Genomic DNA, 26854 nt, shown 5'->3' on the forward strand with positions numbered 1-26854 from the left:
TTTTTTCAATTGTTCCTTACTTCCCCTAAATTTTCGGACTACACTCCAAAGTTCAGTTATAAAGCGCTATTATTCTTACCCTAATTTTTCATAAGTTCATAAAGAGTAAAGGTAAATGTATGTGGGATTATGCTCTACTTGACATTTATACCGCTTTCAAAGAAATATGGATCCCTCAAACAAATTGCTGTAGGGTAAAATATAAAGTATATAGTTTTTCTTAAAAAAAAAAACTGTTGAAATAAGCACTTTTGTTGCACAAAAAGGGGATTGACTCAAAAGAGAGAGAGTTCAAATATACAAAAATACACTTGGAAAGGGGAATATAGCCTTTTACTACCCACAATTTTAGTTTAGTATTTAAAGTAAGAAGCGTCTATCATGGCTCCCCAAATTTCTATTTAAAAGTCGTTTGATCCATGTGTTCATAATTTCCTGATAGCAAAATGCCCCATTTGATTCACCACAAATTCGTCAATTTTTTTTTTCTCTTAGTGGCTAGACCCATGTCTCATCCATAAATCAGAAAACTGTAGCGACCCAAAATGGCCAAAGAAAAAAAAACACGCGTCCGGATGAAGTCGTGTGGCTACGACTATCACGGCTAAATGATCCAATAAAATCGAACGAACAAATTCGTGATTGATGTTATGAAGGCACAAGCTATCTGTTTTTGGCTTGAGTGATGATTCATTTTAGTATTTTTAGTGTTTTTTTTAAAGACAATTTATTCATGGTGTCGATGGCTTTTCGACTATTCTCATAAACCTTATTAAACTAACAATTCTTACCTAGAATATTAAACCAAAGCTTTTAAGAAGCTTTAATACTGACTAAGTGCAAATTCATGCATCTTATTGTCAATGAGCGGTCACAAATTATAATACACATTTGATTCTGGATCAAAGTTTCAAAAAAGAAAAAATAAGGTTACGTATACACCACAGTGACCCTTTACGAAAAAAATGTGTTGACCGTTCTATGACTTTTAAAATGATGAATTAAGTCATTCAATTGATTCATATAGATGCAATATATCATCGCAGAAGCTTAAGAGAAATCCAATACTTTGAAAATCGGGGTAATCGGTAGGTTAGTGTTGAAGGTTAGCTATGTGTGAAATTGGCCTAAGGTACATAAACATAATTGAGTTTATTGATATGTAGAATCAATTATTGAATTGATTCAATTTTCATCGTTTATTGACTCTTAGGGCAATATCTATTAACCATTAAATTATTTCAATTCTCAGAAGTCTTCATTAAAGTTTATATTTAAAATTTTTTAAAACAATTCTTTTGCTCTCTCAAATTGTGAATATCTAAATTACTAACATCATGACATTTATATTAGAATATCTTCCAACTTTATTCTGGTGTGTGTAAGTAGAATTACCAAAAAAAAAAAGAAGAAAAATGTGCACATAAATTTACAACCATCATCCTTAATATCACGCTGCCTGCAATAACGCACTAAACAAAAAAAAAATGCATCAACCAAAGCCAAATGCTAATAGTCTACGAGCTCAAGCATGAACGCCTTCTCCATTTGTTTCGTCATTATGGCCAGATTTATGGTTCAGTCTAAGCTCAAGGCTCATCGCATCATGCATAAAATCCCAAAAGCTATACCTAAGGAAAAAAAAAAAAAATTACAACTTTGAAAATTTATTCTCGTATTATTGCATTTTTTTATACATTTGCCATCGTCCGTCGTCGTCGTCCTAGAGTCATGGTCCTTGCTTTCGCTTTCTGCAACATCTTTTCTTTTTTTCTTTTTGTTTCAAACTGACTGCAAACTCCTTCTAAATAATGATAAAATGTTTTTTTATTCTTTCTTTTCTACTTTTTTTTTTCTTTTTGTTTGTATTTGTTTCATTGTGTTTGTATGTGTATCTTATTGCAATAGGACACACAAGACAAGGCTTGCGGTGCAGGATATGCAAGTTGAACACACATGGAGATTGTGCACCTCAATTACCACGATGCCAAGCTAAGCAGAAACTCCTAAGACGCCAGAAGAGCACTTCAGAACTGGAGAATCGTGTTGATGTCGAGGAAGAAAGTAAGTTGAATTCCGTTTTGTGTTTATTTCCAAAAAAAGTGTATACAAAATTTCCGAAATCTTGAAAGATTTATGTATAAGTGTGTGCAAATGTATATATAATGTTTGTGTAAGTGTAATTTGGGGGTATGAAAGTAGATACAGGGTGTGGGTGCGGTGGTATATATCTGACATTGACCAGTAAAAAACATTTTCAAGGCTTAATTTATAGTTTTTAGAGAAACTTAAAATTTACGCTCGTCAAGATGTTCAGCAAGTATACACGTTGGACGAAAATTGTGTTTCTGACACTCATAAGACCCAAGTTAACCAAATAAGACAATGAGAAGGGGGTACTCTTTTGAAAGTTAAAATTAGGGCGAATTTTTATTTTAATTAAGAATGAAGACGTTTAACATTGAAAGAGCTTAAAGTTTCTACTAAGACATTTTTCGGCCTTAAGCGAATTTGGACATAATTTTTCATAATAGGTAGTAGTAGATTTTGAAAAATATTGGAATGAATTTTATTTCCACTATTATATAAAGACCGCACGTCCTAGAGAAAGAAGAAAAACAAAAATGATTAAAAAAAAAGCGTTTTGCCTTACAAAAAATTAACTTTTAAAACGTTAAAAAAAACGTTTTAACCTTCCCTGAAATGTCTTTACTTTGTAATACGTTTTAGAAAAAAAGTGGTTATGAAATTCAAAAAAAAAAAAAAAAAAACATTTTTACACTACAACTATAATCTGGAATTTTCAGTAAAAAGATTATTTTTAGTCAAATCAATCGATAGAAAAACCAAAAGTTTTGTTGTAAACAAACAAAAACTGGTGGATTACTCTATAAGTGTCAGAATTTGGTTGCCAAAACTCTGTATTTCTGGATTTTGTAAATTAAGAATTAGCTATTAGTTTTAAATCTGGAAATTAAAATTTCATCATTAATAAAGAATTTTTACTTGCTCTATAGGGCAAGTATTGGTTTGGTGTCGGAAAAAATTTTTGAGGTTTTAATCAAAACCAACATTACGATAATGGAGAATTCCAAAAAAGTGGGTCTCGCAATTCCGTCCGTGCGTCTGTGCGTCTGTGCGTCTGTACGTCAATCTGTACACATTTCCACAGCCTAACCGGTTGGACGGATTTTCTTCAAATTTGGTACAGATGATTTTTATGGAATTCTGAAAGTTTGTTTTTTTTTTTGTTTTTTTTATATCTCGCTTAGAAAGTGTAACTCCCATACAAATTTTTCAATTCAAACCAAATAACTCAAAAACGGCTCTAACGATTTTGATTAAACTTTGCAAACGTAATATTTGAAGCAATTGCAATAAAACTGCATCGTTAGTTTTTCTCAAAAAATTCAAAAAAGTATACCTCCCATACAAATTTTTCAAAATTTTGCCCTAAATGTCGGCTCTTCCCCAACATCAACAAAATTTCTTTAAATTTATATAGAGGCAGATCTTAAAATATACAAGTTAACTAACATTAAAGTGTTTTAAACTGCAAGAGCAAGTACGTGCGACCCCAGTCGTGCATTTTATTATTTATCTCGAATCTTTAAAAGTTAAATTTTGGACTTAAAAAATTTTGAAAATGATAATTTTGGATATACACGTTTTCGAATGCACCAATAGTCACGGTATTGAAAGGTATCTCAAATAACAATCGAAAATGAAAATAACACTCCAAATCGTACCAAAACAACATTTAAGAAAGATAAGTCAATTGATTTTAGAGTTAATTGTTTAACTGTGGAACATTATTTCAAAGTTTTTATAATCTTTTAGATTCAAGTGATAGAGGTCCTAATTATATACCCCTCAGCTTGTAAGAAAGAAAATCAGTCACATAATATTTCATCTTAAAATAAAAATTATATCTGGGGTCCCAAAAAATAAATGGTTTTTTGAAAGAAAAATTATATATTATCTTTTGGCCCCGAAAAATATTTCTTGAATAATCTAAGCCCCCAACGATGATAGGTAGGTACATCAGCGCAAAGGGGCCCCCAAATATCAAAGGGGCCCCAAAATTTAGTCTTGTCCCGGCTTTAAAGTTCATCAAAATACCAAAATGGGAAAAATTTTGTTAAGATTGTTATAATCCATTGAGTTCGTAGCCATCTTTTAAATTAATTTGAAAATAAATTACTTTAGAAGGTGCGTTTGCCAAGTCTTATGGCTCGAAATAAAGCTATTTTATGGGTGCCAATCCGATCATCAGAATTGGTACATTGGTACATCTTGATAAAAATCTTTCCTTTTTGATTCTTCATTGTCTTCTTCTAAACTAGAAACTCTTAACTGATGATACCAGATAAATCAGCATTCTGGTAAAATTTAGACTTGAAAATGAGCATCTATTTTGGAGTATAAACAACACCTGATTGTCTTGAAATGGTACTTATACAATCTGGCAAAATGATCGGTATTAATATTTTTTTTTTTTTTTTCAAGTAAAACTTCCGTCGAAATTGAAAGGAATCTTCCTCAGATTTTGGGTTGTTCAAAACTTCCTTTTGGGCACTAAAAATTGTATATTTGAAAAACAGAATTGAAAGAAATGTGAGTAGTAATACAATAAACAAGTGATGAAGGTATCTTTGGAACACGTAACTCTTAATTTATAGTCAAGTCAGAAAAATCATATTTAGTTCATAATGAATTTCAATATCAATGGGACTTTTACATATATTATACAGTGCAATTAGGAAAAAGTTAAGATATTTTAACAGTTTTTGATTTCGGATTCCAGTTTAGCACAACCAAAACATCTAGAAAAGTATTGTTTTGTTCTTGAGCTGAAACGAAACCAGTGAAAGCTGGGGATATGCTGAAAAAAAGCATCACAAGAAATCGATTATTGAGGTTTCAGAACAAGACCGCTTTAAGCTAGAGAAATGCTTAAAAAGTACATAGCAAAAAATCGATCATAACCAGAAATATGCTTAATAAGTACAAAGCAAAAAATCGATTATTATTGAGATTTTTGAACGGGAATATTGCGAACTGATAAAAAATTTTGATTTCGGATTCGAGTTAAGCACACCCAAAACATCTAGAAAAATATTGCCTTGTTTTTGAAACAAACCCACTAGGGAAAAGCTTAGAAAGGAAATTGCTCAAAAACGTGAGCTGATAGAAAATTCAGCACTCCAAAAACTTATCAAACTTAATAAAATAAACACTTGTGGCCCAGTTCAATCCAGTTGTAGTTTTAAGATATAAACAAATTAAAAAAACACAACATAAAAATCACCCCACCCTGTGTTGCTTAATATGGATGTGTGTGTGTGTATGTGTGTAAATGTGATTATTGGATAACGGGATATGTAATACTTTCCTTCTACAAACAGACTACCTTATTTATTTTATTTTTTTAATTCTTGAAGATTTCTTTCTGTTTTTTATTTTTTTTGTTTGTTCTATTTTTTGTTTTTTGCTTTTTGTTTTTATTTCATTCTTTTGTTTTTGGCAATAGAACTTGCCGAAAAAAGTCAAAAGTGCATATGGCTTGCTAACGGTCTTAAGTTTTTGGCCTTTCCATTAAACCGGATGCAGAGGATTTTCTATCTATTTTGTCTTCTTTTTTATTTTATATTACTAAGATAGTTTCAAAATTTATTTCCTTTTCTTCTTTTGGTTAAGAGTCCTTGTGAAAACTGAAAAGAAATCAGATTGTCAAATCGTTTGTTTTATTATTTTTTCTCTTTTTCTTATTATTTTTTTTTTTTTTCTGTCGAATAAAATATATATATCAGTATGTAGTACATCTTTATCTGAAAGTCTATGTCTTTGATTCAATAAAACAAAAAATAATAAAAAAAAAAAACAGCAAATACAAAAAAAAAAATGAGAGGTAATTGAAAAACTTTTTGAGATTGTTGTATGGGTATTATGTTGTGTTATGTTGGGTTGAAATGTATTTTCGTTGTAAATCGGATTTCTCGTTTAACGAGAGAGTTTTTTTTTTATATATTTTTTTGAAAAAATAAAAGTAAAAGAAAAAATAGGTAGGTTATTCGAATTTCGTAGTATTATATAGGAAATTGATATGAGACTACACAACGAAATGAAAGACGACATTTTTCGGTTTGCGAAATACAAAGATTTATATTATTTATATTTTTTTTTTTGTAGATATCAGAAGAGATAGATACATTTTCGATGAAATTGTTGTCTGGGGATCAATTGATAATAATCATTGTGACAGAGGTAGAGGATTTAGTCAAGAAATAAAACTCCAAATGGAAGTTTTGTGATGGAATTAAGCGTATTTTGTTGCTATTGTCATGGTAGGATTAGATTATTTTCGTGTTTTGGGAAATGTTTTTTTGAATTGATTTGTACTGTAATAATTGGGTATTCAGTTGTTGAATTTCATGTTATCCTTAGTTTCTAGAAAATTCCAATATAATATATTTGGATTTCCTTAAACTCTTTCTTGAAAGATACCACCAATTTAAAAAAAATATGTTATTTTAAGGAATCTGTTCTTAATATTTTTTTAATTAAAATTTTAAAATTTAAAAAAAAAGAAAACTCAGATAAAATTATTTTTCAATTTTCTCAAAACCAAAAAGGCATAGAAACATATAATTTTCACTGTTTAATAAGGAATCAAGTTCTGCATGAGTCAATTTTTTATTAAAATTTACAGTCTGGACAAAAAAAGTAATTAATGAGTTTTTAAAAATTTTTGTTCGCCTATTTTTAACTTTGAAATCGAATATTTAGTTAAAAATGATTGTATTGAACTCCTCTACAAAAAAACCGTTATCAAATCCTGGCGCCCAAATTATCTTGCTACGTGCCAAAATAACATTGTTGTTCGGTGCCTAAACATTCGAATTTCTGTATCTGGGTTGAAACCGTAAAATTGCTTTTTTAAACAAATGTTGTTTTGAAAACATATAGGTACTTTAAATTGATGTCGAAGTTGGGCTAGTGACAAAAAACTGGCGTTTTTGAACTTCGACTGCTTATAAATTCTAGGTGGTTTAACCGAATCACATGTTTTATACATTGTTGAAAATGTATAATTATCTTCTATCAGAAAAACTATAAAATCGAAAATGGGTACAAATTTGACGAAGCTAGAATTTTTTCAACGGGTGAAGGTCCAAAAAACCGTTTTTTGCACCTAACTCCAGATTTTGGGGGTGTTAGGGACTTTTTAAATACCGTTTCGTAGTCAGTACGACTAGTTCTACAAAACGTGATAGTTATCCGCTCGCGTATATTTTGAGTGTTACACAGTGTAATTATAATAACCCCTTGATTGCGGACTTATTATAAATTTTTTAAAAATCATCTTTTAATGCAAGACATACAAAAATAATTAAGTTATGTTATTTCTTTTATTTGCAGTTTTAGGTATAAGAAAACTAAAAACGCTGTTTTGTTGAAATCAAGTATTTTAAAAATTCCAATAACTTGAAACTTTAACTGTAAAGGATCTTGGGGATAACCCGTGACAACCATACTAACTTCCTATCGGCTTTAGTAAAAAAGAACTCCTCTATGCTAATTGTCAATAATCAACATCTGACATTTTAACTATACCTAGAAAATTTTTAAATTTCTTTAAAAAGCCATAAACCCCTCCGTTATGTCAAGAACTATTATAGGGGACGCAGTTTTTTTATATATTTTTGCATACAAATCCGTATTCCTCATTCAAATAGCCCAAGGAATTAAACAGGAAGTCTATTCTCCAATTGAACAAAGTTTCTATCTTTTCCTTTTTTTTTGTTGATATACTACTGATAGAAGGTACATCCAACTCAACCCTTTTCTCGTCAATCAAAATATATAGATCTTTTACAGTGCTTAAACCTTGAATAATTTTTTCCAAATGGTCAAATATTTCACATCAATTTGAACTGTGACATATTTCTATTCTCAACACCAGAATTGAAATCCGGAGATAAAAAAAATAACTTAAAAGTCCTAAAGGGCATAAAATATTTGTTTTTTTTTTTTGTTTTTTCTTTTTTTGTCACACTCATTCTACCTCTACGTTCGTTGTCGTTGTCTGTTGAATTTTGATAATAATTAACACCTTTCAATTTTTTGTCACCTGTCGTGATTTGTGAAATCCTTGATAAATTCAAGGAATCTCATTATAACAACTCCATTTAACAAAAATATATCTCTACGTCCGTCTATCTAAATTCCACTTATATTCAGCAAAAGTATATCTATATAAAACTTTATAATATAGATAAAGGTAAATATATTTGGAATGGTCTTTCTCTGGTTTTCAATTTTACTCTTCGTGACGTGAAATGAAAATTTAAAAGGTCAAATTTAAATGGTTTTGTAATCAGAAAATAAACAAAAACAAAAAAAAAAATTCAATAAACGATACGGTTGATGAAGAATTTTCAGAGCTAGTTGATTTTTTGTTGTTATTTTTTTATTTTGTATTTTTGTTAAAAAATTTAAAATCGGTTTGGATGCCTTAAAGCATTAGAATAAAAAAAAAATTAAAATAACGTTAAATTGTATTCAATTCTTTTGTATATTGGTGTGTATCATATCAGAACGAGGAATATAATATTTCAATGGATTTCATTTTTTTTGGATTAGAATTTATGTATATATTTCAGCCTTTAGGGAGGCTGCTAAGTACGAATATTTAGAATACTGAGGTATTTAAAAATTAACGAAATTAAATATTTCGCGTATCCCATAGAGATTGAATTAAAGAGAAATAATGTAAATTTTAAACCTGATGATGGTAATTTAAATTTAAAATAATTATGAAATAACAATCATTTCAGAGTTCTGTTTTGAGCTACTGGGTTTTAAATTTGATTTGAGATTTTGTATTGATTGGTTTTTCGGTTTTTCGGCAGTACCTTACTGCTTAGTTTTGGCGATCTCAATTTTGCTGACGTTTTTAGCTTTAATTTGGCATTATTATCGTCTTTAAGTTCTTTGAGGTGCAATCTGCACTTAACCATCGTTGCCATGATGCCAACGGGAAACCTTGTGGTTTTTTTAATAGCCTTTTTGCACTTCTTATCTAAAATTTTCATTAGCTGCAGAAGAGTTTTGTAGGAAATTACCTTAAAAAAAAAAACATTTATTGCAAATAAAAAAAAAACATAAAAAAATGATTGCTACTGAAAAATATTTGAATTAAAAAGAGGTTGTCTGTAAAGCCGTTTTACGGACGATGATTTTACGTGATAACGTCGTAAGAAAACAGGTTGTGTGCTTTTGTTTAAAATGAGTCAATTGAATCGTTTACTTTTTTCAAACAATCATAATTTACAAGAAAAAGCTAAAAAAAAATCATGTGTGCAATTCACACGTGGTAGAAGTGAAACTTTAAAAAATCATTTTTCTTGCAAAAAAAAAAATAGAAAAAATCCACCTATTTTTATTCTATCACCTTCAAATCCATGTTTTTTATATGACAACCTAGATAAATTTTATATCATCTGAAAGCTTATTGTTTTAGCTCAAAATATATATATTGATCAAGTCTATGAGACATCTACAAAAAGAGCTAGAATTTTTTGAACTCGACCAATTTCCATCAAAAAAAGCGAAAAAACACGTATTTTTATCTTCTCACACTATTAAATCCATTTTTTCCACCATTTTTTACACCATCTTAAAGCTTATTGTCTTAGCTCAAAATATATATATCGAACAGGTGTATGAGACATCTACATAAAGAGCTAGAATTTTTTAAACTCGATGAAATTTCATCAAAAAAAGCAAAAAAAAAAACATTTATTTTTATGTTCTCATGCTATTAATTCAATTGTTTTGTTTGAAAACCTATAAAAAAATTTTATACCATGTGAAAGCTTATTGTTTCACCTTGTATAATGATGCATAAATCTTATTTCAAAGATGTCTACAAGTGAAGTTAGAATTTTTTAAAGTCAACCATGTCGAATTTCCAGACTGAGATTAAGGTACTTCCTACACTGGTAGCTGGTCATCGCCAACAGATCTCCACAGGTGTTTTGAGGTATTTTTAAATTTTTTTCAATTTAAGATTGTGTAACTTGTAGAGCACGTAACGTTATGTGTGATATATCAAATAAAAGATTATGTTATCAGCATGCGTATTAAAGTTAAACCAAATTTGTATGTGCACTAGATCAAAAGATATAACGTGTATTGGAAAAGAACATCTTTTTACCATTATCTCCGAATTTTGAATATGAAATTAATTGAAATTTTGTACAATTATAATTTATTTAATTACGTATCTACAGTACAAATTTCATTCATCGATCTATTAAAACAAAAAAGTTATAACAAGTTGAAGTCGTGTCGCGTTTTCGTTTCATCTTGTTTCAAATCACTACGATACTAAAGAAGTTTTCACTTCAAAAAAATACCTTTTTTCTTTTCTCATTATATTAATTTTTTTATTTTAAAAGCTTACAAAAAAAAATTATGCAATTTAAAACCCAAGTATTTCCTCTTTTATTTTTTAATTTTTACAATGCCCAAAAAGTATAAAAATAATTTATTGAAAACAATCATTTTCAACAAAAAAAAAAGCAAAAAAAAACATGAATTTTTATTTTCTCACGTCATTAATTCCATTTTTTCCCCTAACAACCTATAAAAAATTTTATACCATCTTATTGTCTAAGCTCAAAATATATATATCGATCAGTTCTATGAGACATCTACAAAAAGAGCTAAAATTTTTTGAACTCGATAAAATTTCATTAAAAAAAGCAAAAAAAAACATTTATTTTTATGTTCTCAGGCAATGGAATTAATTTTTTTGTTTGACAACCCATAAAAAATATACACCATGTGAAAGCTTATTATTTCAGCTTTCATATAACGTATATCAATCTCATTTTCAAAGATGCCTACAAGAATTTTTTATAGTCGACCATGTCGAATTTCCAGACTGAGATTACGCTCATGGCGGCAACAGATCTCCACTGGTGATTTGAGGTTTTTCGCAAGTTTCTTGAATTAACATTGTGTAGTTTGTAGTTAGTCTATCGTTATGTGTGATATACCAAATGAAAGGTAATTGTATCAGGATGCTCATAAAAGTTTAATAAAATTTCTATCTGCTCTTGGTCAAAAGTTATAACCTGTTGAATTCTAAAATTTTATTTTACCGTTATCTCAAAATTGTGTTAACGAAAATGATTGAAACTTCACACACATATAGTCGTAGTCATGGTCTATCATTACACTACATACTTTATTCGTGTATCTATTTAAGAAAAAAGATAAAAATAAAAAACGATGAAAATCGGTTAAAAATGGTCAAAAAACGTGTTTTTTTAAAACTTGCATCTTCCGTTATTCAGTCAAAACTCACTAAACGATGCACATGTATGCACAAAGCCAAAACCTATATTACCTATTAGTTTGAAATTTTTTAAACGCTCCAAGAAAAAGCTAAAAATCTAAAACTACCCAAAAATACCCCTTAAAAACAAGGTGTTTTTCAAAAATTCATATTTCGAAACGCAAAGCGTTGGAAAAAAATCCGTATCAGACCCCTAATTTTTTTTTCTTTCATCTTTCACCTGGCACCTTTAGAATTGTCAAAACAAATTTTCCCTACCCAAAATCATCATTTTGTCATAGCCCCAACACGTGTACAATGTTCAAACAAAACGTTATAGCTTAGTTTCAAAATTTTTTAGAATTTTTTCTTAAATACTGTTATTCTTAAATTAGTCTCATCTATCTATAGCAAAAAAAATCAACTATCTACAACTTTGCGTTTAGATTTTAGCTTAAATTTCATCTTTCCGTTTTACCCCTGTTTGCCCTATTAAAAGACGGAATTTTTAAAAATCCTTCATTTGGACTAAGCTTTAAGTTATTATCTTTCAAATAAGCTATAGAAGATTTTTGTATCTCTAATAGTTTATTTTTAATTTTTAACTGAAATTTTTTGCCGCACTGCGAAAGTGCGAGAGTGTATTTAACGTTAGAAAATGGCGTCACTTTTTTGTGGTGGCTGCCATGGTTCATCGATTTATAAGACGTTATCACGTCAAACAAATATTTTTTGCAAATAAAAATTGCACAATTTACGAATTTTTTTATTACAACTGAAAAATATTGGAAATAAAAAAAAAATGTTTGCCAAAAAAAAAAAAAGTTATTGAAACACACAAAATTAAAAAAAATTAAACATTAAAAACAAAATCAATGCTAAATAAATAATTTAATATTTTTTTTTTAATATTCTCCGAATTTCTTACAGTTTTGACCATTTGGGTTTACATTAGGTTGAACATTATAGTTTAGTTGATAAATTGAAAGAAATTAGACCAATATTTAAAAAATGATATTTATTGCACGCATTTTGCATTGGTTTTTTTTTTTTTTTAATGCAAAATATTTTTATTTGCAACAAAAATTTTATTTTTAAAGCAAATATTTTTCAGTTGCAATAACATATTTTGTTTAATTCAATTGCATTAAAAAAAATTAATTACAACTGAAAAATATTTGAATTACAAAAAAAAATTATTGAAAATATAAAATTTTTTGCATTATCTAAAAACAAAAATTTGTGCATTAAATATTTTTATTTTAATATTCTTCGAATATCTTACAATTTAAAATATTTGGCCTTAAATTATTAAATGCACGCATTTTGCATTGATTTTTTTTAATGCAGAAAATTTTTTATTTGCAATAAAATTGTTTTTTTTTTTTTTAATGCAAAATAACTATTTGTATTTACAATAAAAAAATTTATTTTCACTGCAATATTTTTTGTTTAATTTAATTATTTTTTATTTGCAACAACTCATTTCAACTATTACCTAACATTAAATCACAACAATTTGTCAATCTTCGATGCATCTATAAGAGCAAAATAAAAGAATTTTTCGTGTTTTTGTTCATTCCTTAATACCTCATTCATTTATCAAACGACATTCAAATTCATATTATTGTCTTTATCCTATCAAAAAAAAAATAATAATAACTCTGGGCCAGTTTGATTTATTTGTTTTGTTTAAAAATTTAAAAATGGAAATAAGCTCAGAAGTAATCAACGATTTTTGAACAAATTTATTATTAATGCGTCACAATCGCATTACAAGTGTATATCGATATAATGTCCAAGGTATTATTTATTGTGAAAAATGGATCAGGTTTTATAAAAGTAGACTTAAACTTACCACAGACAAAAAATTTAGGTATATTAAATAAATCATTAAATAGATACAAAGACATTCGAGGCTTGATGTGTCCAGAATTATATTAATCGATATCCATCTCCAATCATCACCAATACCAAAAAAAAAAAAAAAAAATTACTATCATCGCATAAAAATCAAAAGATATTTAACATTTAAGCTTATTTTATAGATATCGGACCAATTCGAACGTGACATTATTCAAAGAGCAACAAAAAAAAAAACATTTAATCCTAATCGAAAATAAAACCCCGCTTATAGAAAACCGCATAATTTATTCAAAGAAAACCTTTTCCCTTTTTGTGTATTCAATTGGTGAATCAGTCAGTAGTACCATCCAGTATCCATAGAGGATATCCGAAGGATATCTTTAAGGAAACGAAAAGTGTTTCGCAGATAAAAATCGATAAACCAAGATTAGTTAATGTTAAAATGAATAATAAGTGTTATTTCGGATGATAAATATAAGGCAAAACAATCTTCGTCTTTTCTCGTTCTTCACTTCTTCTCTGCTCTGATGCTCTGATGGAACGTGCCCAAATAAAACTTTAATCAACATTTTTGATATTCGAAAAGCATTTTTTCATTTTTGTTTTGGTTTTTTTTTTTTGTTTTGATTTGTTTTGTGTTGTATAGCTAGTATAGAGAGCTGTACAATATTGTACATTTCGTGACAGTAAAACTAAAATAGGTTCTTTGTTAAGGTGCGAGGGAAAGGGGGGAGGGGGGGAATATTTGGTTAAAAGTGATTTGATGAAATATTCGCACAGTGACAGGTGTTTCGTTTGTGCTTTTCTATGAAAGAAACTGCTGTTACCTAGGACCAAAATTATCGTCCTGATTATTTTCAATTTGCATGTAATTAATTTTGTAATTAGTGAAATATAATAATTGATTCTTATTAAATTCAGAGGTTATAGCTTACAGGGTGTTCTTAGAAAAATCTTATAAATTTTTTTTAAATAAATTGCTTTGAATGAGTTGTCAGGATCATGGTATTAATTTTTTTTTTAATTTTCACAACGAAAATCTTTCAATACATACTAACAACGTACTAATACCCAACAACAATCTCATGATTCAAAACTTCTATTAGTAGGTACCTACAGGTAAAATATGTATTTAAAAAAATGGTTACCCTCATGAAACTTGGTTAAAAGTTTCCTTTTGCAATAAAAGTGAAAGATCAAAAAAATCTATCTATAGAAAAATTTTTAGGTGGAAGGGTGTTTTTTCGCGGAAAAAAGGGAGAGGATGATGATAATACAAAAACTCTTGAGTTCTGATAAAAAATTTTGGTCAAAGGGTGTTTTTTTGAGCGGTTAATGTTGTGAGAATGGTTTATTTTTTAAAATTGATTTATTTTTTAAAATTGAAATGTTTCGTTCGTTATATATAGAAATGGCTGATAGGTGCACTTTTGACTGTTCTGAAACCGAAAATATTAGCTTTTTTTCGTTCAGTGTACTTTGAATTTCATCATCTTACTTTTTCTTCAACCACAACCACGAATGAATGAATTTTATAAATTTCTTATTTTTATAACTTTCTACAATAATTGGCTCACTACATAAGAAGTTAAAAGTTTTTATAACTGTTGCATCTTTTCTTTAAAAAAATTTTGAAATTTGTTTTTCGATTCAAAATGTGAAAAAAAAAATTTTATGAAAATTTTCAAACACCTGTGGTATAAAAAAAAGAGTGTGTGTACACATGTACACGCGACTGAAGTTATACTTCTCATTCAGTTTTATGTAAATGAATTTCATTTGATATTTTTAATTTCTATTATTAAGTAATTAATCCCCACTTATTTTTTTTACATTTTTATCAAGTGAACAATAAATTAATTCTTTCATCCTCCTTGCGTCCATGTAGTTTTCAATTTATTCTGTGAAATTTACACATGTTGTGCGGTTCAGAACGTACGGTATACGCTTAACGACTTTTTTCAAAATTCCGAGAAAATCGGTTTTGAAAGTTGGGGTACATTTTTTTTTCGAAAAATCCCAGAATCTTTAAACGCTCCTGGAAGCTAAACCGCTTTAGAGCAATTGGGAGTGATGCCAAATGATAGCTTGTGTCATGGGCCTACGCTTTGCACATTATCAGATTTTTAAAAAATCGCCTTCCATGTTAAACCACCACATCATGCCTTTTTTTCAGAATCGCGCCTATTTTTTTTACTTTTAAGTTCTCCCGGTTTGAGAACGCGTGGACCAACAGGAATGGGAGTTGTACCCAAATGTAGGTTAAAGTCCCCGCTATCTTTTGGCATCAAAAATTTTATTCGTTTTCTTCAAAATTCCACGATATAGGCGTTGGAAGTTGGGGGCGCGAAAAAACTTCTGGGAGCTGAACGCTTTGATCTAGAGACAGTGGAGTGGTGCCATATGAGAGCTTATATTCTCAGCTACCCGATTGTGGTATAATCCGGTTTTTCGATTTTATTCAAAATTCCGAGAAAATCGCGTTTGAAAGTTGGGGTAAAATCTTTTTTCGAAAAATCCCCGAATCTTTGAACGCTCCTGGAAGCTAAACCGCTTGAGAGCAATTTTTTTGAGTGATGCCAAATGATAGCTTGTGTCATGGGCCTACGCTTTGCACATTATCAGATTTTTAAAAAATCGCCTTCCATGTTAAACCGCCACATCATGTCTATTTTTTCAGAATCGTGCCTATTTTTTTTTTTACTTTTAAGTTCTCCCGGTTTGAGAACGCGTGGACCTACGTGGATGGGAATTGTACCCAAATGTAGGTTAAAGTCCCCGCTACCTTTTGGCATCAAAAAATTTTATTTTCATTTTCTTCAAAATTCCGCGATATAGTCGTTGGAACGCTTTGATCTAGAGACACTGGAGTGGTGCCATATGAAAGCTTATATTCTCAGCTAGCCGATTGTGGTATAATCCGGTTTTTCGATTTTTTTCACAATTCCGAGAAAATCGCGTTTGAAAGTTGGGGTAAATTTTTTTTTCGAAAAATCCCCGAATCTTTGAACGCTCCTGGAAATTAAACCGCTTGAGATCAATTTTTGGGAGTGATGCCAAATGATAGCTTGTGTCATGGGCCTACGCTTTGCACATTATCAGATTTTTAAAAAATCGCCTTCCATGTTAAACCGCCACATCATGCCTATTTTTTTCAGAATCGTGCCTATTTTTTTTTACTTTTAAGTTCTCCCGGTTTGAGAACGCGTAGACCTACAGGAATGAGAGTTGTACCCAAATGTAGGTTAGAGTCCCCGCTACCTTTTGGCATCAAAAATTTTTTTTTCATTTTTTTCAAAATTCCGAGATATAGGCGTTGGAAGTTGAGGCGCTCACTTTCAGCTCAGCTCACTTTCAGCTCAGCTCAAATGAGCTAAGCTATGGTACCTAGCTCAAATTTGAGCTGAGCTGTGAGCTGAGCTGAAATGTGAGCTTTTTGCAACCCTGGCAACTTGCCACATGGAAATTACCACATGCAACTTGCCACATGCAACTTGCCACATGTAACTTGCCACACGCAACTTGCCACACGCAACTTGCCACATGCAACATGTAACTTGCAACGTGTTGTGTGTTTTATGTTTGCCGTACTGCGGCGTACTACATTTTTAAATACTAAAGTACTGCCTACTCTAAAGGTGAAACGACAGCCCTGCTACCCAGGGTGATCGCGTCATAATCCCTTTGACATTCTTGTCAAAAAGTAAATTTTCATACCCGGGTGGGTATGGGAGGGTTCCCATAAGAAGTATAACTTCAAAAAATCCATAGGAACGTAGGTGGCCAACTTTTTTTAAAATATGCTCGTTCAAAGGGGATTGCAGAATGGTAGAAGTTTTTATCAAATCTATAGTTACTAGGAAGTTATTGGTATCAAAGTGCAAAAAAAGCCTATTAATTTAATAAATTATTTTAACTGTAAAATCTTAAGTTTTTTATGCTGCCACAAATGCATGGATTCCATCAGTTTTTTTAATCAGTCATCAGGGCCGTCTTTAACTATCCTGGGGCCCTTGGGCACAGAAGAATTTGGGGCCCTTTTGGAAAGTAAAATAAGTACAATGGTTGGCTTAAGCGCAATGGTTATGGTTAACCCTCTGTAGGCACACCTCTTTTTTGTGACGTAACAGGCACACGGGTGCGAATTTGGTTCATACTTTTTCATGTCGCTACAACTTTTTTCGGTCTCAATATTTAATAGAGAATCATACATGAAATTGATGTAGAATTTTCCGAGGAATTCGAATATTGTTTTCACAATTCCGAAAAAAAATATTTTCACCCTAATAAAGAGACATTTTTGTGACCACTTTTTTGAAAAATCGTAGTTGTTTTTATTTTTGTCTTGCCTAGTTCGCACCCGTGTGGCGACAGAGGGTTAAAAAGGGGTGCCAATATATCGTTTCATATAAAGTACCTAGTGTCTTTATTATTGACAGGGGGTGCCAATAATACGTGCATTGAGGCATCAATCGTTGCCACTGCCAATAATTGTACTTTTTATACTGCCAATAATTATACCCTGTATCCGTTATAAGTTTCAGTTTGAAGAATTGGAAAAAAAGAGCTCAAACGGATTGATAGATTTGCTAAAAACTCGGTACAGACGATCTCTACGTAATTTTCAAGAGATGTTTTTTTTATTTTTTTGTGTTTTTATTTTAATGTCTCTTTTTCAACGGATATCTCCAATATAAAGTTTTCGAGATATTGCAATTTTCTCAAAAACGGATAACAATTTTGCTTTGAAAAAAAAAACATGTAATGCTGCAAATAAGGCCGCACTTTTGAAAGAAAAAACATATGTTTTGGACCGTTATTAACGGTACCTACTTGCCATAGAACCAAATTCTTAATGTAAACGACACAACCGATTTTAATGAAAATTTCTACATAAAAAGGTTTATCCTAATATTAAAATTAAGAAAACTTTTAAATTCTTTAAATACGAGAGCAATTCGCAATGCAAATTAAAAAATGCTTGGGGGTGCCAACCATTGTACCATGGCGTTTTCCATTGAACCAAAACATTGATGTACTGTCGGTGTCGACGAGCCGGCAATAGTTTTTTATCAAACGTTTTCCAACGAAAAAAGTATTGATGATTTTTTTTGGCGACGAATGGAATGAGAATTCGTTGTTTTTATTAATAAATAATCTTAATCTTTTTCTTGTTTTTTTGAAAATATTATTGTCTTATTTTTTTTGAAAATTGAATTTGGGTTTGGTGGTTTGGATTTAAAATTTTGTCCACATACAACGCCACATAATTTGATTTCTTTTTAAAAACGTATATTTTCCGTGTGGAAAAAAATTTATTTGATTGTTTGGTTGCAATATAAAAACTAAAATTTTTTGGTAGATGGTCTGCCCGACAAAAATGTTTTGAAAATATAATATTCGTTCCTTCGGGGCCCCCCTGAGAATGGGGGCCCTGGGCACGGGCCCCGTGTGCCCTTATGGTAAAGACGGCATTGTCAGTCATATTTTACAATAATTCTTCTAATTCATAAAAATTTTGTTTTCACATTTTGAAACGAAAAACAAATTTCAAAATTTTTTTAAAGAAAAGATGCAACAGTTATAAAAACTTTTAACTTCTTATGTAGTGAGCCAATTATTGTAGAAAATTATAAAAATAAGAAATTTATAAAATTCATTCATTCGTGGTTGTGGTTAAAGAAAAAGTAAGATGATGAAATTTAAAGTACACTGAACGAAAAAAAGCTAATATTTTCTAAATAGAAACTTTTTCTATAGATTTTCGATAGAAACTTTTTCTATTCGGTTTCAGAACAGTCAAAAGTGCACCTATCAGCCATTTCAGGATTATCCATTTTCTACCGGACAGCCTGTATATAAAAAATTGGAAAATCTACAAAATTATTTTGAACGAAAGGGTGTTTTTTTTTTTAAATTATGAAATTCAGAGTTAGTACTAAAATAAATATGTAAAAATTGTGATACCCCAAAATTGTTAAAACTTTTTCATTCACCACAGGCACCAAGAATCTAAATAGTTTATAAAAATATTTTATATGAAAGGGTGTTTTTTTAGGAAACAAAGAAAATCTGTGATGTAAGGCAAATAAAATCAATGGTTATAATATAAATGGTACTTTTACGAGCTTTATTAAAAATATTGTCTTGGAAATGGGAATTATGAACAAAATAAGTCCATAATGTTTTTTTTTTTTTAGATAAAAGGGTGTTTTTTTTTTTAAGTTTATACAAAATATGGGTCTACTGCTAAAACTAAGAGACAATAATGGTACAATTCAGGAATGATGTTACTTTTAAGATTCTTTAAGAATATCATTATTTAAGTTTCTTTAAGAACATCATGATTGAATTGAATAGGCCACTCTAATGAAATTTGATAACAACGTTGCATTTGGGATAGAAACCATGGATAAAGAGACCTCATTAGATAATTATGAATGAAAGAGTGTTTTTTTTCGAGGAGAGTGTACATTTTTTATTAAGTCCTAAAAAAGGCAGTAAATTGTGTATGTATAACGTTTAAGAACATTAGTATAAGCGTTCAATTTGTCATCGATTCCGATAAAATAAATTTTGTAGTGAAAGGGTGTTTTTTTAGGTGAACAACATTATTTATAGCAGTCCAGAAATAATATTAAATACAATTATTTTGGGTGAAAGGGTGTTTTTTCGAGAGATTACCTTAGGGATTTTGCACGGAAATTTTTTTCGGAAATATAACATAACAAAGCACCCTTTCATTCAAAAGCATACTTTGTTTGCAGGTTCCATTACATATACAACGTCTTAATACTTTAATTCTTACCGAATCATTTGCTTTTTGGGACTTATTATAGAATTGGCTCCCTCCTTGGAAAAAACCCCCTTTTAAACAAATGTTCATCCTTATTGCAAAAGAAACTTGTTGCGAAGTTCTATGAGGGTAACAATTTTTTTTAATTTATTGATTTCTTGTTCTATTTTACCTGTACTAAATCTTTGTGTCTTTTTTTGGTAAAAACCTGTCAATCTTTTAATAAAAAAATTTAAAAACCATTCTTTAAAAAAAAATCAAACCTATACCTATTATATACCTTCACTGTTATAGGAGATGAGCCGAGTTCATTGAGTGTTTCTATTCGTCAGAACCTCCCACGAGTCGAGCGGTTAGAACAATTAGGTACACATAACAACTTTATTGGAGATTTTTAAACAAATAAATTAAAAAAAAATATATATTAAAAACAACAAAATTACAACCACATCTAAAGTTAATCGCATTTTACAGAGCTTACATACATAAATGTATTATATTTATATTAAAAAAAAAAAATATATTAAATAATTTATATACATAAAATTCAAAGCCTGTCTCTTAGTGCATGCGCATTTCAGACAGGCTCTTGTTTCATCTTAGGACACATACACACACAAAATAAATACACTTTGTAGAGAAATAAAACACAAGAGTTTTGTTTAAAAGATGTTCAAGAGTCCATAAATAGAGTTAAAATGATAGACATAATGATTTTAGCACACTTTGAGTTTTTTTTTTTAATTTTTTTTTTTTTCGATTCAGGGAATTCAAATAATTTATATCCTAAAATAAATAAATTACAAAAAAAAAAAACAAACAAATATAACAACTTGAAAATATTATGTTGTGTGTGCGCGATTATAATTATTTAATAGAAATCACGGACATCGATCAAATCTATCGAGTCCTTAAGCAAGCCGGGGACGCTGGTAAATCCAATGCAGAAAAATCATCCGTCCAGCTTAAGCCCATTGGGGCATTGGATCCAAGTATAGCCCAGCAGCTTCAATCACAACAACAACAACAACAACATGAGATACCTATTGTCAATGTTCCCGAATGTCCCGAGAGGTCAACCCTAACATCGGTTGTATCAGCTATGTCTGGGGGTCGTCGTGGAGGCACATCCCATCGGCCATCGGCACCACCAAGTGCTCCTAGCGGGTCGAGGGGTCTTGCGGCACCAACGCAAGATATATCTAGTTCTTCAGGTCCGACATCAAAATCGCTTACTTAAAAAAAAAAACAAACAAGAAAAAGTCTTAAAATTTCTACTCTTCCCTGTTGTTTTCTTTTGTATTGTTCTAAAAAAACGTACATCTTTTCTTTAATTTTTAAATTCTGTTCCAATTGTTTAAAAAAAAAAAAATTGACACGCATTATGAAAACATTGCAACCACAAAGTTTTTTTTTCACAATTTTTCTATTCTATCCTGCAGTAAGAATTAATTATATTAGCAAGAAATTGTAGTAGTTGCGAATTTTTGTAACTGATGTTTTGTACTTTTATATCTACAGCTTTTTGTATTTTTATTTCCTTTTTTGTATTTTTTTTTTCTTTCTTTTTTTAAAGCATGTTTACTTTTAATTTTTAAAATATCTTTTTTTCTACAAAAAGTCTTATTCGGATTAAAATTTAAAAAAAGACCATCCCAAAAGGAGCTCTATTTATAAATAGTGCTTTGATTTATCTTTATTTAGAATAGAATAAATCATTGAAAAATGTGTTAAACTATTTAAATCAGATTTTTTTTTTCTCATAGAAAGAACAAAATGTATATTCACATATTAAATCTCTGACGTTATTATTATTAAATAACAGTAACAGGAGCTAAAAATAAATAAAGAGTTTAAATAATGCATAACGATAGGTAATCATATTAACCCAATTACAAGTTGCCCCAACAATATAATATTGAAGGCAAATATTTGTATGTATTTTATACATACATATACACACAGTGTTTATACGTAGGAGTATAAGTATGTTTGTAATTTCAATTTTGGTTTCAGTAAGCAAAAGGATATAAATTAAAATGCATGAACCAACTTCAACACATAGAGTACCTATAGGGTTTAATGTGGTGATTGTGTACCTACTTGTGCAATGCACACAAGCATTTTAATAAAACAAATATGTAAGTGAACCAGGTATATATAGAGTACAATAGGTGAAAGAGGATATTAAAATACAAAACTATAATATATTTATATGCGAACATTATATCCTTGTGTAATAATTTATATTATACCTTTATGTTCGTGTTTTAATAAGATTAAAAAAAAAATTATTGATTTTTTTTTTTTTTTCTTTTTTTTAATTTAATTATGGTTAAACAATTTAATGCAAATTATTTTGAGAATATAATGAATTATAATGAAATGTTTTTAACCTTTTAAATTCGTCTGCTACAGAGAAAATGTATTTTTTTTAATAATAAATAGTTTTAAAGAGTAATGTGTAGTTTCGATATCAGTATCCTTTTTGTTGGTATTGCAGGCTCTTAGAAATACATACATAGTTCCATAGTGAAATTTAAAAGTTTACCAGTATCCAAATCATCAAACAAAATGGACAATACTTTAAATTAAATATTTTGGGTTGAAAAAATAATAAAACAGATCCTCTGTAAAAAGGATTGATTGACTTCTCTGCTCTTCAAGAACAGCTAAAATAGTCCAGTTACTATAATATGCATTAGAGCAGTTTTAATTTTAAAGTACTAGTCCAATAAATATTCTACTTTTCAGCCTCGAACTTTAAATGCAAAATTGTCAAAAATTAGACAAACTCCTAAAATCATTTTGTTTTTACAAATTAATAAAAAAATTTATTGCAATTGAAAAAAAAAAATTGCATAGAAAAAAAAAATAATTATTGCAACTAAAAAAATTTCCTACATAAAAAAGAAAAAAACATTTGTTAAAACCAAAAATATTTTGCATTATAAAACAATGTTATTGCAATTGAAAAATATTTGCATTGAAAATAAAATCTGAAAATAAAATCTCTTTACTGCAAATAAAAAAATTAAAAAAAATATTTTTGCATATACAAAATTTTGCATGTTTTTGCAAATAAAAATATTAAGAAAAAAATGTAAGTAATTAAAAATAAATTTTTGAATTGAAAAAAAAATCAATGCAAAATGTATGCATTAAATATTCGTCGAATTTCTTACAATTTTGGCTATTACATAAGGTACGAGTATTCCAACTAAAATATTCAACCTAATGTATGACAAAGTCAAAAGTATTAGAAATTTGACGAATATTAAAAAAAAAAAATAATAATTAATGCAGACATTTTGCAGTGAATGATTATTTTTTTTTTTTCAATGCAATAATTTATTTGCAATTACATTTTTTTTAAATGTATTTATTTGCAATAAAAGTTTTATTTTCTATGCAAATATTTTTCAATTGCAATAACATTATTTTTTTTAATGCAAAATATTTTTATTTTCAACAGATATTTTTTTTAATGTAAATTATTTTCAGTTGCAGCAAATATTTTTTTTTTAATTCAAATTTTTTTAATTGCAATAAATATTTTTTTTTATTTTGTAATGAAAAACAAAAAAATACATTAAAACATTATTTTTACAACCTTGATCATAAGAGCTAAAAGCAACCAAGTCTAATTTTTACTACTGTGCGTTCAAAGCTCTAGGTCGAAAACTTAGGATATTTATTGGGCTAGTACTTTAATTAATGACTGTATTACAGTTTAAACTACCTATGATACAACTGCAAAAAGATGTTTCACATCTTTGAATCATAAACAAATTTCCAACAATTAGGCTAGTCGCGCACTTGCCACTTTATCGAAACCAAATAGTTTGATCACAAGAGTAGAACGAGCATACGAAACACCTCACAAGCAATCAACGAAAAAACCAATGCATATTCGATTCTTTTGAAATCGAATAGATTTCTTTATTTAGTACAAGGTTATAATATCCTTGGACTTTAAGTTTAATTGTGAAATACTTGTCCTAAAATGCTTTGCTTTCATTTGAAGTTTCAATCTTTAAGATCGCTCGGGAACTGTTATTAAAAAAACGGCTTAATCAAACTGGCGGGTCACTGTGGTGTATGCGCAATATTTTTTTTAATGAAAAGCTGTGTTATTCTTAATAAAAGAAATTTCTCTTGCTGAATAATAAGTTTAATAATAAAACAAATTGATTTTTTTATTTTGTTTTTAAATATTGAATACTGTATTTTCCACAATGTGGCGTTCAAAAAACAAGTTTCATAGAATTTTTGCCTTGAAACAGATCAATACATAATTTTTTTAGCAAGAATCAAAAATAAAAGTTCCTATCCTTAAATTAAATTTTGATTATGGTTTTTTTTTTTTTAATGGCAGGTTTAGTGGCAATAGACTGTTCACATATGTTTATTTTTGATACAATAATCTTAAACGAACTTAAAAAAAAAACATGAATTACTCCTTTGAAAAATACATAGAAACACTGTCCAAAAATCATCTATTAGGTTAAAACTGTATACTCAATTCTCACGAAAAAAAAAAAAAATAAGAATACGTGCATAAATGTTTGTCGGGTCAGGTAATTCCACTTCTGTGATCGGAGAGGAAAACATCAATGAAAGAACAAACAAATTTTACTTTTATTTATTGTAGTAGGTAAAAGTTGTTGATAATTGTTTTTGTTTTTATTTTATGTAAAAAATTATAAATTACAGATTTGTATGACTCGACACAAAGCTAATCATCACTTAAGTGTCCCTTGTCCCAAAATTCAGAATACAGCGTGTGAAAATCTATTTTTTTCAACGCCATACTTATGATCTTTTTAAATCCCTTTACTTACAACCAAGATTATTTATTAAATTAATTAATTATTTTTTTATGAATAATAAATAAGAAATAAAATAAAAATGAAAAAATGTTAAGTTTTGTATATGTTATTTGCCAAACCTTCAAAAAACCATCATCATATTCATTGCATTTTACTTCTTGTGTAATATTAATTACTTTAAGATTGCCGCATCCCATCAACGGCGGGTGTTGCTACAACCGTATTATCATCCGCCCAATCTGTGGCCTATCCAAATGATTCGGGACTACGACGTCGCTTGTTTGCAGGATTTAGACCACTGTCTGGCCTTGGACGTCTACGCAGCCGATCATCCCAACATCGATCAATCTCATTGCCAGAAAGTAATTACGTGTCCACTTACGATAATTGTAATAATGCAATCAATAATTTTCTATCTCTCTCTCTCTCTATATATATATTATATATCTCCTTGTCGTCAGTTTTTTTTTACCATAATTTTGATGCAGCTCTATGAAATCACTAAATTTTTTTTATTAAAAATTTGTATAATAAACATAAGTGTATTTTTTTTAATAACTATATTCTTTTTTCTTATAATATCGATGAAATTTTTTAAAAAAATATCTTTTTGTATTTTTTTAAATTGTGAATCTTGCATCAAAGTGGTAAAAAGTTTTATTTGATAAGATAAAGTATATTAAACACTCTACACAAAACTCTACACGGATATAAACAGACGAGATGGTGTCATGTAAAAATAATTATACGTCACAGTTGGTGTTAATTTTTTTAGATCGAATTAATTTCTTATAAATTAATTTATTTTATTCGTCCTTCGTATTCACTATTTTTATTTTTTTTTTGTTTAAGTTTATTAACTCGTATAACAAAATCCACTCGTAGCTCGTTTTTAATTATTATTTTATAGTTTTTTTTTTTTTTTATTTGCTCAAGGTAGTGAAAGAGGAGAACCATAGAGAATTTATTCTGCACTAGCAGTGTATATCCGTCTGCAGTGTCATTATCCTGGATTTATATTTACTTGTTTTTTAATTTTTTCTTCCATGATTATTATTTTTTTTTTACAGTAATTTAAAAGCTCATTTACACTTTCCGGATTGTGCAACAAAGATGTCCTCTTTATCCTTTGTAATGCAGGGCTGTTTGTTGTTGTTGTTATTGTTGATATTTTTTTTTTTGTATTTATGTTCAGTGTATCCACGGTGACCTTCCGGAAGTGGTGTTTGAAGTGTCTAAAAGAGAGCTTTGAGTGGGCAGATGGCGTTTTTGTTTGAAAGTGTAAATGAGTTTAACAGTTTTTTTTTTTTTTTTTTTTTTTAAATTATATTTTTAATTTATTTAGATAATAACTGCAAAGTACGAATGTTGGTGTGATAAGTGTTTTTATTTTTTTCATTCATTAATTTTTTTTATCTGATTGTATATTTAATTAATTGCATTGGAATTTACATTATTTTTTTTTTTGTATGTTCTCGATGTATGAATAAATTTTATTTTCTTATCAGATAAAAAAATACACAATTTGTTAATAGGGTAGTAATTAGTAAAGTGGATGGAATAGATATTTAAAATTCACACTTTTACTACCCATTTGTATATAAATATATAATTGTCTTATTATTCATTCTATTATTTTAGAAAAAATTTATAATTGGTTGAAATTAAGTGATTCATTGCCATATTTATTATTGCGAATTACAACTATCAATAAATCAATTATTGATAGTTGATTAAAGTTAAGTTTCGATATCTTATTTCTTTATTTTTAAGAGTTTTAAAAACAGAGAATCATGAAAACTATTGTAAATTGAAATGAAATTGAATAATACTATCAACTATCAATTAAAAGTTGACAATCGCAATACGTATTTGTATATTCCAAAACGGATAGATTGATAACTGATCTTAGAAATCCAAATATTGAGTTTCAAAATTTTTTTTTTTTTTTTAGATTTTGCTGATATTTTTTTCCAAACGTAGGTAATTAATAATACTTAAAAGTCTATA

At 28.9% G+C, this 26854-nt stretch overlaps 1 protein-coding gene across 1 annotated transcript in view; it reads left to right on the forward strand.

The window, feature by feature from the left end:
* Window positions 1–26854, forward strand: part of LOC129906812 (uncharacterized) — a 331394-nt gene that overhangs the window by 280610 nt on the left and 23930 nt on the right. The window contains 2 exon segments of the mRNA XM_055982740.1: window positions 1909–2064; window positions 20891–21226. Coding sequence (XP_055838715.1) covers window positions 1909–2064; window positions 20891–21226 — 492 coding nt within the window.

Source organism: Episyrphus balteatus, chromosome 1 (assembly GCF_945859705.1).
Source record: "Episyrphus balteatus chromosome 1, idEpiBalt1.1, whole genome shotgun sequence".
Lineage (NCBI taxonomy): Eukaryota > Metazoa > Arthropoda > Insecta > Diptera > Syrphidae > Episyrphus > Episyrphus balteatus.